Genomic DNA, 14,132 nt, shown 5'->3' on the forward strand with positions numbered 1-14,132 from the left:
GATATTTTTCTGTAAAAGCATGGGCTTGATGATCAAAAAAAATGTCCTCCTCTCCTACCGCTGAACATAAAATAGTTACTCCAGGTAGCTCCCCATAGGGCCTGTAAGTAGGTCACGCCACTTCGCGAGACCTTAGTACTCCCAGTGACAAACAACGTATACTTCGTCCGGTCTAGTAAAGTCATATTTGGCGGTCGCTCAATTTGGAACCAGAACTGGTTCTTGAATATACACTTGTCACCGAATACCTGGTACCGGAAGTAAGCTGGGCCCCGTCTCGCATATCGCAAGTTATCAATAATTCGTTCAGAGAAGAATTCCCCTCACGTTTCACATCAAAATGTAATAAGTTAACCTTTTAAGAGCATGTACAACTATTTTTTAATGTGTGTAAGGCCGGATGTTGGTATTTCGGAGCGGATGTTCTTATCAGTTAATAAGACAATTGCAAACTCGAAACGATATTACAGTGAATAAAAAGGGTGCTGTCGCCGACGATAATACGTATATAGAGTGTGCAAGTATTCTTCGTCATTGCAGTGTTCGCAGAGTACCTCACGATGATGCTTCTTACATTGGTGGTGTTGGCGTTGTTTACGACGAGGGCTGACGGTGTGGCGGTGGTATCGAACGACATCCCTGACACGGGCATCACAGAGAATGATACAGGTATGAGCATCTAGTGAGTGAGTTTTGTTTTACAGTCCATCAATTCTGCAACATCAACAAAATCAATGTCAAATTTCAGATTTTGTCCAACAACCTTGGCACGCTTAAAATATCTGTGGAATTCCTTGTTTTCATCATGAGGATCATCCGATAAATAAATATGTGCAAAAGTACACAATAAAATTCTATCATGAAGAGCCTCCACATTAATCAAACCCCGACCTCTAGAATTGATTGGTATATATAAACGATTGAGAGAGGAACGAGGGTGTTGGGCTCTGTTATCAGACATGATCCTTCTGGTCAGACGGTCAAGACTCTGGATATCTTGTTTTGTCCAAACAACTACTCCAAAGGAATAGGAAAGAACTGGCACAGCAAAGGCATGTTGGGTTTAACCTTGTTTCGAGCGTTTAGCTCTGAGCTCCGAATTTTCTTTAAGCGACTATTATACTCGGCCCGAAGTGTCTTGAATCTGGGCATTCTAGAGCTTGTCTCGAACTTGCATCCCTCTCCTTCCCATTATAACTTGACCAGTCCATCATTAGTTACCTTGCCATGTTTCAAATGAAGAATATTACATTTGTTGAGTTTAAATGCCATGCCAATATCATCAGACAAGGAGAACCTGTTCTTTCAAGTTGGTATCGCCTTTGACAAGGAGCTCGATGTCATGCATGTAAAGGACATGAGTAAACGGTGTTTGGGATTTGTGCTAAGGGGGTCCAGGGTCCCGTTCCTCAAAGCGATCGTAGCGCTACGACAGTCGTAAGTCTATTTTAGAGTATTGGAGTTACGATCACCTTAGCGCTACGATCGCTTTCAGGAACGGGGCCCAGGATGGTAACCCCTCTTTACAGAAAACTCAAAGGATTTAAAGACAAGCAAAAACAAAGGACAAAGGAATTCCCCTGGAATATTCCCCTTCTGATTGGAATAGATTCTGAGTCTGCACCTGCTCTTGTGAGTACATGTAAAGTTGAGCCGACCAGGACCAGTCAATCCAGCACTGGAGAGGTTGCGGTGATATGTTTTAGCCTCTTCAAAAATCATATTTAGTACAAGAAGTTGATCCTTGCACCCCCAACATCCCTTTCTCGCTCCCTTCTGCTCTATGAATTATGTCATCAGAAGAGCAGTAAGATGAGATGAGGTTTATCAAACACCCTGTGAATATTTTATATTGTGTATTCAAACGTGTGATAGGGCGGAAGATTTTGGGATCAGTCAAGTCTCCTTTTTTGGGAAGGAGTATTGTGCGACCTTTGCAGAACCACGGAGGAACATCACCTGAGTCTACGAGAGAATTGAAACAGGGAAGTAATGATGTTTGGACACAGGGGAACAGTCCCAATACCGGCTTCGAATGCCATCAGGCCCAGGAGCTGTATTAGATTTAGACTTTTTGATAACACTTTTCAGGCAATTTGGTGAGATGTAACAGACAAACGACTTAGTTATTTTCTCATGCATTGCATGATTGTAATCATGGGCCCATGGTGCCTCAAGGTTACAGTCGCCGTGTACAGACCACAACTATTTCCAGAACCTTTCATTGGCATGTATGGGAGGCTGTTTATCATCTCCACCATCACCCGTTGTTTTGAGTTGCGTGTAAAATGCTTCTCATTGTTTCTGAAAAGGTTATTTTGTTTTAGAATACTTTTATAACGAACACGGATATAACGAACTGACGGCTATAGCGAACTGTTTTAAAAGTCCCGAATAAACCTGATATTACCATATAAAAAGTGAATAGCGAACTATAGATACAACGAACTAATTTCAGTGGTCCCTTAGAGTTCGTTATAAAGGTGTTTTACTGTATGTATGTACACGCGCACATAAGCGTATATGCATATAAGTGTTTTTATATGTATAAACACAAGTGTAGCAAACTTGTAAGTGGGTGATGAATAAAATTTGAAAGAAGAAAACCAAACAAACAAGCCCTAAGCGTATCATCCGGAAGGCTGAGTATCCGGTGTGACTGTGTCGAAATTAGACAGGCTTCGCTGCTTTAAATGTTTAGTTACGCCTTTAGTCGGAGTTGATATGTCCTATATAAACAGTCCTAATTCTATATTTAAAGGCCGCCGTGATGTACATCTGATAATTCTGACAACTGCGAAGTAAAATAACAAGCGAACAAAAGTTCACTGTTGGCACAAACTAGAATTACTTTATTCGTATATAGGTGAAGTGAATGAGGGATTAATGTGTGACGTCACGCCAAGCAATTTTCAAGCGTCATCATTGTGGGCGGTACATAAAGCCACGTATATTGTTGAGCATTGTGAATTGTGCAGAACCATACCCAGCCTTAACTATCCCCAGAAACAGATTCCATTTGGTGTAAAGGGCAAAGTAGCTGTAAAACTATGTCAATGGGCCACTGAAATCAGTGATGACACCAAACCATTCTTTAGATCTTTGAAGGGCATTTAGAAGTGGAAAGCATAAGGAAAGCAAGATTTATGGATGTCAATAATTGTGAATAACACTTCGTTTCAGAGCGTATGCTTGCTCTTTCATCACCTGATTGTGTTATTTACAATAAAGAAGTTGACATCCATAAATTTTTCTTCCCTTGCTTTCCTTGAACCATTGTTTGTTTGTCTATTTGTGTGCTGATAAAAGCTGCACTCGGCAATGTTCAAGTTACGAAAAAAAAAGTGCATTGTTAGTTCTTTCGAAGTTTGAACAACAATGAAAAGTTTACATGTAACCTTTAATAGTTGGATAAGAAGACATCAAAAGAGCATGTTTATTGTCCATGACATTGAGAGTACAGATGCGGGGCCGGGGTTCAGCAACTATGCCCATCGCGAGCAGCGAGAATAGTAATAAAAATAATAATAATTAGTCCATTTATACTGCGCTAAATTCACACAGACAGCATGCTCATAGCGCAGACAGTTTGAGGCGCTAGAAGGTTATAGTAACATGACTATTTCACCGGGTACCCATTTTCTGCTGGGTAAAAAGGGGCAGTTTTGATCAAACTCACTTGCCTAAGGTGAGACCAAATGTATTACATGTGCTACGTTGTGGGGAAGGACAGAAGTCCTAGAAACTCTCAGGAGTCAAGCTGCAAAACACGCTCCATTCAAGGACTCTCCGCGATCAAAGTTGCCTAACTGCAACTGATTCGTGACCTCTTTGCACAGGTTCACGCACCACCATAGTGTGTAGTAGTGCAGATAGTCTATCACGTGGGAATAAAAGGTTTGTGAAATGGCTTGTTAACTCTGGACTTGTCTGTAAAACCAGTCCTCCGCCACAACAGATTTTGACCGACATGATTTCAGCACAGCCTTAGACGGTTTTCTTGATAGGTAGTATGGCGGGACGACGTCGTTGTGTTCCGAACAGTGGTCACTGGAGTCAGGAACATGTGCTTGAGATGGGCCACCTTTGTCCTGTCTTGGTGTTGTAACCTGTGGTCGTCGGCAACTTCATTGTTGTTCTGATAACGTTTCAACTGTGCTGAAATGGTGTTTCCGTGGCGGCAGTGGACCATCCCAACGGACCATGCCAACAGCATCAAGATGTTGTGCAGCCGTGAGTTGTGCCATGATGTGCGGTTCATTAACCGTTTAAGTTTTTCAAAGGCGTCACCCACTTAACCCCACCAAATTGACTACACATTGTTAACAGTCGGGTGCTACACCATTTTACAGAGTTGCACATGCACAAACGTGTTGCACGTGCCATGACCATACCACTGACGTCACGAAACGTGACACATGCATGTGTTCAATTCACTAATCATTTACATCTATATTTGTGTACACATTTAGTTCCAGTGTATATGTCAATTTCCTATGTGCACCTTTTCTGGATCTACTACACAAACCTTTTGTAAGTAATCGCGTGGAAGCCAGACAATAACAGTGTCAAAACAAATTAAAAATGTAAATGAAAACACTCAAAGAAGCCGCTTCTATCAGTTACGGTTTTAAGTGCAAGGACTTAACACAGACTTAAATAAGCAGCACTTGAGCAACTATTGTCATTTGTTAAAACAAATTGAAAACGTAAATGAAAACACTTAAAAATACTTAACATAAAACTATCGGTTAATGTTTTAAGTGCAATGTTATAGTTCAAGGAAACATTCAGGAGTGCAACAGACTTTATAAGCATTCCTTGACCAACTATTGCCATTTGTTCCAACCTTTATGCAACTGGGACTGTTATATTAACTTACCTGGCTGTGACCAAATCACGTATTTGTGCACGAGTCATGAATGTGCATAATAGAACACACGGCACGCATATCCACCCCCAGATTTCATTAAACCGGTCAAGATCCCACGTGATCATGCAATCCTGCCTTGACACCCTAATACGTAAGTAGATTTGTGTTCGTCATCGTCTCACTCATTGCTGGGTGTTGGTATAGGTAGGTATTACTGTCTGATTGTATGGTAGATGTTTTAACATTATAGATGAAAGAACATTGACATTTACTTGATTGATGTACATCGTGTGGTAGGTGTAGTGATGTTTGTTTGTTCGTTGTTTGTTTGTTTTAGCGATAATGTACATGTGGTGGTTATTCAATGTATTTCCTGGTCACCAGTGTGAGATCGTATCCCTCATGCTATCCACCACCAGTGTGTCACCAGTGTGTGATCGTATCCCATGCTATCATGCTATCCACCACCAGTAGCTTGCCACCAGTGTGTCATGATATAGCCGGACCATTGCCGACTGTTGAATGAAATAACCCTCCTTTTAGCTGCTCACTCTTTTAACCTTTGTAACACGTCATCTCCAGGGGAGTTTAACGTCACGTTGATTTGCTTGTTGTTTAGCGAGTCAGCAATATTCCAGCTATACGTTGGCGGTCGGTATGCAATCGAGTATGGACCAGACAATCTAGTGATCAGCAGCATGAGCATCGATTTATGCAATTGGGTGACAATGCCATGCGTCAACCAAGTTAGCGAGCCTGACCACCCGATCCCGTTAGTCGCCTTTTACGTCAAGCACGGGTTGCTGAAGACCAATTCTAACCAGGGTCTTCAAGATGAAATTGGATTACACTTTCTCTGTAAAGTACAGAGTATAGTACAATTTTGGGATGAGTCCCATATGGGATTCGAACCCGTAGTAAGACACTATGACATATCATAACATCCGTTATACCAGTGAGGGAGCAACCATTTAATTTTCGGGGGTGTTGATGTTAAGGAACTCAATATTATTTCCAACATGGCCAGGTGTTCAGTAAATACTTTCTTTCTGATGAAAATATTCTGTGGACAGCTGTCACCAACAAAAGGAAGCTCAGTTATTTTTCTGTAAAAGCATGGGCTTGATGATCAAAAAAAATGTCCTCCTCTCCTACCGCTGAACATAAAATAGTTACTCCAGGTAGCTCCCCATAGGGCCTGTAAGTAGGTCACGCCACTTCGCGAGACCTTAGTACTCCCAGTGACAAACAACGTATACTTCGTCCGGTCTAGTAAAGTCATATTTGGCGGTCGCTCAATTTGGAACCAGAACTGGTTCTTGAATATACACTTGTCACCGAAAATCTGGTACCGGAAGTAAGCTGGGCCCCGTCTCGCATATCGCAAGTTATCAATAATTCGTTCAGAGAAGAATTCCCCTCACGTTTCACATCAAAATGTAATCAGTTAACCTTTTAAGAGCATGTACAACTATTTTTAATGTGTGTAAGGCCGGATGTTGGTATTTCGGAGCGGATGTTCTTATCAGTTAATAAGACAATTGCAAACTCGAAACGATATTACAGTGAATAAAAAGGGTGCTGTCGCCGACGATAATACGTATATAGAGTGTGCAAGTATTCTTCGTCATTGCAGTGTTCGCAGAGTACCTCACGATGATGCTTCTTACATTGGTGGTGTTGGCGTTGTTTACGACGAGGGCTGACGGTGTGGCGGTGGTATCGAACGACATCCCTGACACGGGCATCACAGAGAATGATACAGGTATGAGCATCTAGTGAGTGAGTTTTGTTTTACAGTCCATCAATTCTGCAACATCAACAAAATCAATGTCAAATTTCAGATTTTGTCCAACAACCTTGGCACGCTTAAAATATCTGTGGAATTCCTTGTTTTCATCATGAGGATCATCCGATAAATAAATATGTGCAAAAGTACACAATAAAATTCTATCATGAAGAGCCTCCACATTAATCAAACCCCGACCTCTAGAATTGATTGGTATATATAAACGATTGAGAGAGGAACGAGGGTGTTGGGCTCTGTTATCAGACATGATCCTTCTGGTCAGACGGTCAAGACTCTGGATATCTTGTTTTGTCCAAACAACTACTCCAAAGGAATAGGAAAGAACTGGCACAGCAAAGGCATGTTGGGTTTAACCTTGTTTCGAGCGTTTAGCTCTGAGCTCCGAATTTTCTTTAAGCGACTATTATACTCGGCCCGAAGTGTCTTGAATCTGGGCATTCTAGAGCTTGTCTCGAACTTGCATCCCTCTCCTTCCCATTATAACTTGACCAGTCCATCATTAGTTACCTTGCCATGTTTCAAATGAAGAATATTACATTTGTTGAGTTTAAATGTCATGCCAATATCATCAGACAAGGAGAACCTGTTCTTTCAAGTTGGTATCGCCTTTGACAAGGAGCTCGATGTCATGCATGTAAAGGACATGAGTAAACGGTGTTTGGGATTTGTGCTAAGGGGCTCCAGGGTCCCGTTCCTCAAAGCGATCGTAGCGCTACGACAGTCGTAAGTCTATTTTAGAGTATTGGAGTTACGATCACCTTAGCGCTACGATCGCTTTCAGGAACGGGGCCCAGGATGGTAACCCCCCTCTTTACAGAAAACTCAAAGGATTTAACGACAAGCAAAAAAACAAAGGACAAAAGGAATTCCCCTGGAATATTCCCCTTCTGATTGGAATAGATTCCGAGTCTGCACCTGCTCTTGTGAGTACATGTAAAGTTGAGCCGACCAGGACCAGTCAATCCAGCACTGGAGAGGTTGCGGTGATATGTTTTAGCCTCTTCCAAAATCATATTTAGTACAAGAAGTTGATCCTTGCACCCCCAACATCCCTTTCTCGCTCCCTTCTGCTGTCTATGAATTATGTCATCAGAAGAGCAGTAAGATGAGATGAGGTTTATCAAACACCCTGTGAATATTTTATATTGTGTATTCAAACGTGTGATAGGGCGGAAGATTTTGGGATCAGTCAAGTCTCCTTTTTGGGGAAGGAGTATTGTGCGACCTTTGCAGAACCATGGAGGAACATCACCTGAGTCTACGAGAGAATTGAAACAGGGAAGTAATGATGTTTGGACACAGGGGAACAGTCCCAATACCGGCTTCGAATACCATCAGGCCCAGGAGCTGTATTAGATTTGGACTTTTTGATAACACTTTTCAGACAATCTGGTGAGATGTAACAGACAAACCACTTAGTTATTTTCTCATGCATTGCATGATTGTAATCATGGGCCCATGGTGCCTCAAGGTTACAGTCGCCGTGTACAGACCACAACTATTTCCAGAACCTTTCATTGGCATGTATGGGAGGCTGTTTATCATCTCCACCATCACCCGTTGTTTTGAGTTGCGTGTAAAATGCTTTTCATTGTTTCTAAAAACGTTATTTTGTTTAGAAATGTGTTCTTCTTTTCCCATTTTTCTTCTTTTTCTTTGAGTCCAAACCTTCAATTTTGCCTTAAATGAATCGACAATTTGGAGAAGTCCCTTTTCTTTCGTTGTCTTGTATTGTAATTTTAAATTCCTCCAAATTGACATTTGCCTTTTAGACATTGGATTCCCTGACGATCTTATTTTAAGGCACAGCTCAATCCAGGAAATGTTTCTTCTAGTTTCATTAAGTTTTACTAGAAACTGGTTTTCCAATTTCATTTGGGTGAAAAGAGACGTTTAGTTGTTTAATTGGCCACCGTTTTTCCAAATGTAAATCGCAAATGTCCTGATCAGTAGAGTTAAACAAAATGAAAACAGGATTTTCGGGAAAATCTGCAACTGAGGAAGAAGAAGAGAGAGACTGGGCTGCGGAAGTGAAAGATCGAATTCTTCTTGTCCGTTTGTAACCCAGGAAAAACGAGCTTCGGGGGATTCACCCTAACTGGGTGATGTACGTTTAGTTGAGGGAATAAAATTCCCCTATCTAGGCCCACCACGGAGAGGCGTACATCATCAGGCCCTTATGTTTATTAATAGTATTACATAAAGCACACTCAACCATTACTATACCGCTCCTTGCAGTGTGTTCCGGCCAACGATCATCCATGGGGCTGTCTACATCTGGCTCTCCGAGCTGGTGGTACAGGGATATGATACAGACATACACCAACTGTACCTACGTGGACGGCAACCTCATCATCACGTTTCTTAGCGACGACAACATCACCTACGACCTAAACTTCCTACGTAACATACGGTACGTCCGAGGTTACGTACTGATCGCGCTTGTTGATGGACACTTTGAGCTGAACCTGCCGAGACTGGAAGTGATCAGGGGAAACACGACATTTGCGTTTGTTGGCGACCACTATGGGCTGGCTGTGCTGCTTACTAACTTTACGGCAGTACGACTTCCCCGGTTGAAAGGTAAATCGAAGCTTTCTGTAGGGTTCTTGAAACAGTAATAAGGTGTGATGTTCAAGCTACGTTTCGTCCTACGCTATGACACTGAAATATGACGCCCAGTATCCGCGGCACAGTCGCGTTGTCAGTGAAGGTGACGGGGTGGGCTTATAGGTACGGGATGGGCTTACTGTTACAGCCATAGAACGGCAAGGATGGGTCAGTGAAGGTGTCACATGATGGGGTGGTCTGACAGTTACGGGATGGGCTGACTGTTACAACTATACAATGGAAAGGATGGGTCAGGTCGCTTCATGGGTGTTCACAAGATCACAATTCCAGTGTGAAGCTTCCATCCTTCTATTTTAATTAGTGTGTGAGTGAGTCAGTATGTTTTTACGCCGCTTTTAGCAATATTCCAGCAACATCACGCTGGGAGACATCAGAAATGGGCTTCACACGCTATAATGATAGAATGCTGCTGACGTCGTGTTGAGATATCGTCTTACTTCACAGAGATTACAAACGGAAAGGTTATCTTTCTTCAAAACCTACCGGACATTCGGGTAGAGATAACAAGAGACTGGGACCAGATCGTCGGAGGCAGGGAAAGCAGGCATCCCGGGACTGTCACCATCGAGAATGAACCTCCCGTCGCCTGGCATTATGGTAAGGGATAGAATAGATTACTGAAGCCTTATGTTACCACTTTGGTAGCATTATTTTGGCGAAATTTCTAGTTATTTCTTTTTTTATTTTTTTTTTTTCATTTGTGTGTTTTTCGAAACTTGGAGCATGATTATAATGGAGGGATTACACCAAAATTTCTAGTTATTTTTTCTTTCGTTTATTTTTACGAAACTTCGATATATTTTGTCGTTACTCGGTTCAGACTTTACGTAGTTTCTATTATTTATTAGCCGTGATTGGGAATATATATATATATATATGACAATAGCACATAATATACGGTCATTGCTCAATATTGTGATATCTGTCACGACTTCAACCTTTGACATTTACACATGCATCGATGTACTATTATTAACATGTTACCAGGATGGTGAAAATGTAATAGTGACGGTCTAATAGCATGTATACCTACACCATTAACCCGTGAAGAACGGATTATAAGTGGTCCTCAACAACCCATGCTTGTAATAATAGGCGAGTAACGGGATCGGGCCACTTGAGGATCGGGTGGTCAGGCTCGCTGACTTTGTTGACACATGTCATCGGTTCCCAATTGCGCAGGTCGATGCTCATGCTGTTTATCACTGGATTGCCTGGTCCAGGCTCGATTATTTACAGACCGCCGCCGTATAGCGGGAATATTGCTGAGTGCGGCGTCAAACAACAAACAACCAAACATTCACCGTTGTGTAGTGTGATGATCATGATCTGTCTGTGATGATGTCTCCTTTGTGGGATCTTGTGAATTTTTTTGAATTTTTTTTTTTTTTTTTTTTTCTTTCATTTTTACCCTAGTAATACTGTTCTGATCTGATATATTATTTGAGCAAATGCAACATCGTCCCATACTTTTAAGAACAATATCGGAATCCTGTTGTCAGCTTTTTACCGTAAAACATGCAGTAAAAATAAATGAATCCTTGTACTGCATGAATATTATAGGGTAAATTACTGGAAAACACAAAAATGCAAAACTTTTTGCCAGAAGTTTATAAAGGTTTGCAAAATAAGTTCTGCACGTATACTGGCCACATAAAGAAACTGTGCACACAGAAAATATAAAGATAGGCAGCCAGCGTCTTTATGCATAAATAAAGGTGTGAACATAGCAAGTATTGGAGACAATCAAACGCTCATGCAGGTGCCAGGCGACGTGACGTCATTGATGGTGGCCTATGGACTTGCAATGTGTTACTGCACGCGCAGCCTGTGCAGCTGCACACAACATGTGAAACTCAGAAATTGATGTCACTGTCGAAAGCTTGATCTTTGGTCATTCAAACGTTCACAAATTCACATGAAAAGTCACATGCACATCATGCCAAGATTAACATGTGCTCAACGTCATGAAGCCATTGGAATGGTTCGAGCAGGCATGAGCCAACAACAGGTGGCAGCACATGTCCAATGCCATCGTAACACGATATCTGCATTGGTCAGCCGTTAGGGAAACAGTAATGACGTCGCCGACCACCCACGTTCTGGGCGTCCCCGAGTAACGACGCCAAGACAGGAGTGATGGGTGACTCATATCAGACACAGGTTCCAGACGGCAGTTACCACGTCCAAAACCATTCCCCAGGCCTTCATTTGGAAAATTTGGTACCCTCTATGCGTCGTCGATGCACTGCTGTGCTACACGCGCATGATGGTCATACCTTTTATTGACTTTGTGACTTCGACGTGTGACCCCCGACTCAATTTTGAACTTCTGACGTCATCGTTACGGATATTGTTCATGTTCTTTTGACATGTTGTTGAGGCCCTATACTTCAGCTTATAAAGTGTCTACATCACGTCGTCTTTTCTGTGTTGTATTCCAATTCTGAAGGAATTTTCTGTGTGCACAGTTTCTTTATGTGGCTAGTATATTATTATTGCATTTCAAGTGTTATGATGCTGTTGTTTTTTTATTCAGTGTTACATGTATTCCAGAGGATGTTTCGTACTTACAATCATACTTGACGTGTATGAATAATGAATATACAATAGTGTTTTGGATACTTTGCATACAATCAACACACACACCAACACGCATACGCACACGCACGCGCACACCTGTCCTGTCGTCACCAACAAATACGTTCATTAACATTTACAAATTCAATTGACATAATTATATCGCAACGTTCAAAACTCAATCCGACAGAAATCTTGGAGCATCGGTCATAGATCTTGTAACACGAAGAATCACAGTATCTGATAGTTTGACGTTCACAAAACTGTCGTGTTTGTAGATGTGTGTCCCTCTCGCTGCCCTCAGAGATGCTACTGGTACGGAGCGGGATGCTGTCACCATCAGTGCGCCGGGGGGTGCTGGGGACCATCCCCCAACCAGTGTGAGGTAAGACCCTGGGGATGTCACTGGTCACAGAACCAATATATAGGGCATGTAAGTCGATTTCCAGATTTCCGGTGACAAGCGTATATTCAAAAAACAGTTCTGGTTCAAAATTGCGCGACCGCCAAATATGACTTTACCAGAACGGAACAAGTCTACAACCATGCTTGGCTGTCACAGCTGTTGACAGTCTTAACTTGGCGATGGTTAGATCGGAAATTTGTTATTCATGCAAGGATTATCGGTTCCCTACTGTCAAACGACAACCACGAGACCATTCGAAAAGGTATAAAACGTTGTCTGTCACCGGAAGTACTAAACAACGTAAGGTCTCGCCCCGTGACCTTCTTACGACTCTATGTAGGCATTCCATATAGGCATTGTCACAGAACCAAGATAAAAAGGCATTTGTCGGAAATGGCCACAGAAGCAATATGAAGTAATATCATGTCTTTTAGCTGTTATAGAACTAGTACAGATTAGACGCATTAGAAGTATTGTGTGGTTCAAGGTGGTCACGGATCCAGTATAAGGTGAAACGCTTCGTGAAGCATGTAATGTATTTCTCAGAATCTGGATTCGGTTATGTTTGTGTGTAGAATTGATCTTCAATAACCCGTGCTTGTCATAAGAGGCGAATAACGGGATGGGGTGGTCAGGCTCGCTGACTTAGTTGACACATGTCATCGTATCCCAATTGCGTAGATCGATGCTCATGCTGTTGATCACTGGATTGTCTGGCCCAGGCTCGATTATTTACAGGCCGCCGCCATATAACTGGAATATTGCTGAGAGTGGCGTAAAACTATACTCACTCACTCACTCACTCACTCACTCACTCGTCTTCCTTTTGTTTCTCCCAGACGTGCAAGGATTTCGAACTGGACGGCTGGTGTCTGAGTCATTGTCCTCATGACGCATACTATGGCAGAAGATGTACACGGAACCCTGGTACAGAGGCAGACATCAGAGACATCACAGATATCACAGATATCACAGACATCACAGATATTAGTGTACTCAGCCGTTTCCTTATTTATCTTGCATTCAATTAGGGATATCCTGAACTGAACGTATCCTGTATGAATTTAAGATATCTCGAATAGAGGTAATCATAGATATCTGCAATGGAATTCATGGATCTGATGAAGCTTATTTATGATATCTTGAAAAGAATGGCTGATATCGTAGAATGGATTAATGATGTAAGAATATGATTTACAGATAGGAATAATTCATGTACTTAAAGGAGAATACGAGTGAATTGCAACAATTTGCTGGGTGAAAGATAAAGTCATCAGAAACATATTCCCAAATTTTCAGTTAATTATGTATAATTATGTTTTAATCGCGAAAACAGTTTCTGTAAATCTCAGCTTCGGCCATTATGCATATTTCGCTCGAACCCACGTGACCTTTCCGCTCGTGACGTCAAATGTGCCTGGAGTCCGCCATATTGCCAAAGACCAAGCGCAACAATAATACAAATCGTGTTATTTCTGTCGTTTTTGTAAATTGTACGATGGTGTATTCTGTTGCCTGTGGATGCACGGAATCATCGAAAAATGGAAAGCCACTATTTCTTCCGTTTTCCAAGTAAAGAGACAGACTTAGGCAGGAGAAATGCTCCGATCATTCCGAGTCGGACGCTTATGAAAGAGACAAGCACACATGGGGTATACAAATCCCAAAGCTAGGCTGAAGAAGGAAGAATTACCATCATTCCCTGTTACAGCTTACTGTCAGTGGTATTTTTAACATAAATTTAATCAAGTACGATTGCCAGTCGAATTGTCCCCGCTGCAAATTGCCCTGGAGTTTTGGTCAAATTGCCCAAGGGGTGTAGTTAAAATGCC

At 41.9% G+C, this 14,132-nt stretch overlaps 1 protein-coding gene across 1 annotated transcript; it reads left to right on the top strand.

Moving 5' to 3' along the window:
* The first annotated feature begins 560 nt into the window (after positions 1-560).
* On the top strand, positions 561-13,555 carry LOC124289910 (epidermal growth factor receptor-like). Its single transcript, XM_046726583.1, has 8 exons — positions 561-669; positions 1,287-1,361; positions 6,510-6,638; positions 7,256-7,330; positions 8,922-9,266; positions 9,759-9,911; positions 12,173-12,279; positions 13,140-13,555. Exons 1-8 carry the CDS (start codon positions 561-563, stop codon positions 13,329-13,331), a joined length of 1,185 nt encoding a protein of 394 aa, XP_046582539.1. The 3' UTR covers positions 13,332-13,555.
* Positions 13,556-14,132: the final 577 nt, after the last annotated feature.

This window comes from Haliotis rubra, unplaced genomic scaffold (assembly GCF_003918875.1).
Source record: "Haliotis rubra isolate DU_JTF1 unplaced genomic scaffold, ASM391887v1 Scf451, whole genome shotgun sequence".
Lineage (NCBI taxonomy): Eukaryota > Metazoa > Mollusca > Gastropoda > Lepetellida > Haliotidae > Haliotis > Haliotis rubra.

Excerpts from the sequence above, each read along its gene's own strand:
- LOC124289910 (XM_046726583.1), top strand. The coding sequence starts at position 561 with ATGATGCTTCTTACATTGGTGGTGTTGGCGTTGTTTACGACGAGGGCT. Across the intron at positions 1,362-6,509 it reads CATGCATGTAAAGGACATGA|TGTTCGCAGAGTACCTCACG; the intron begins GTAAACGGTGTT and ends TCGTCATTGCAG. Across the intron at positions 9,912-12,172 it reads TCCCGTCGCCTGGCATTATG|ATGTGTGTCCCTCTCGCTGC; the intron begins GTAAGGGATAGA and ends TCGTGTTTGTAG.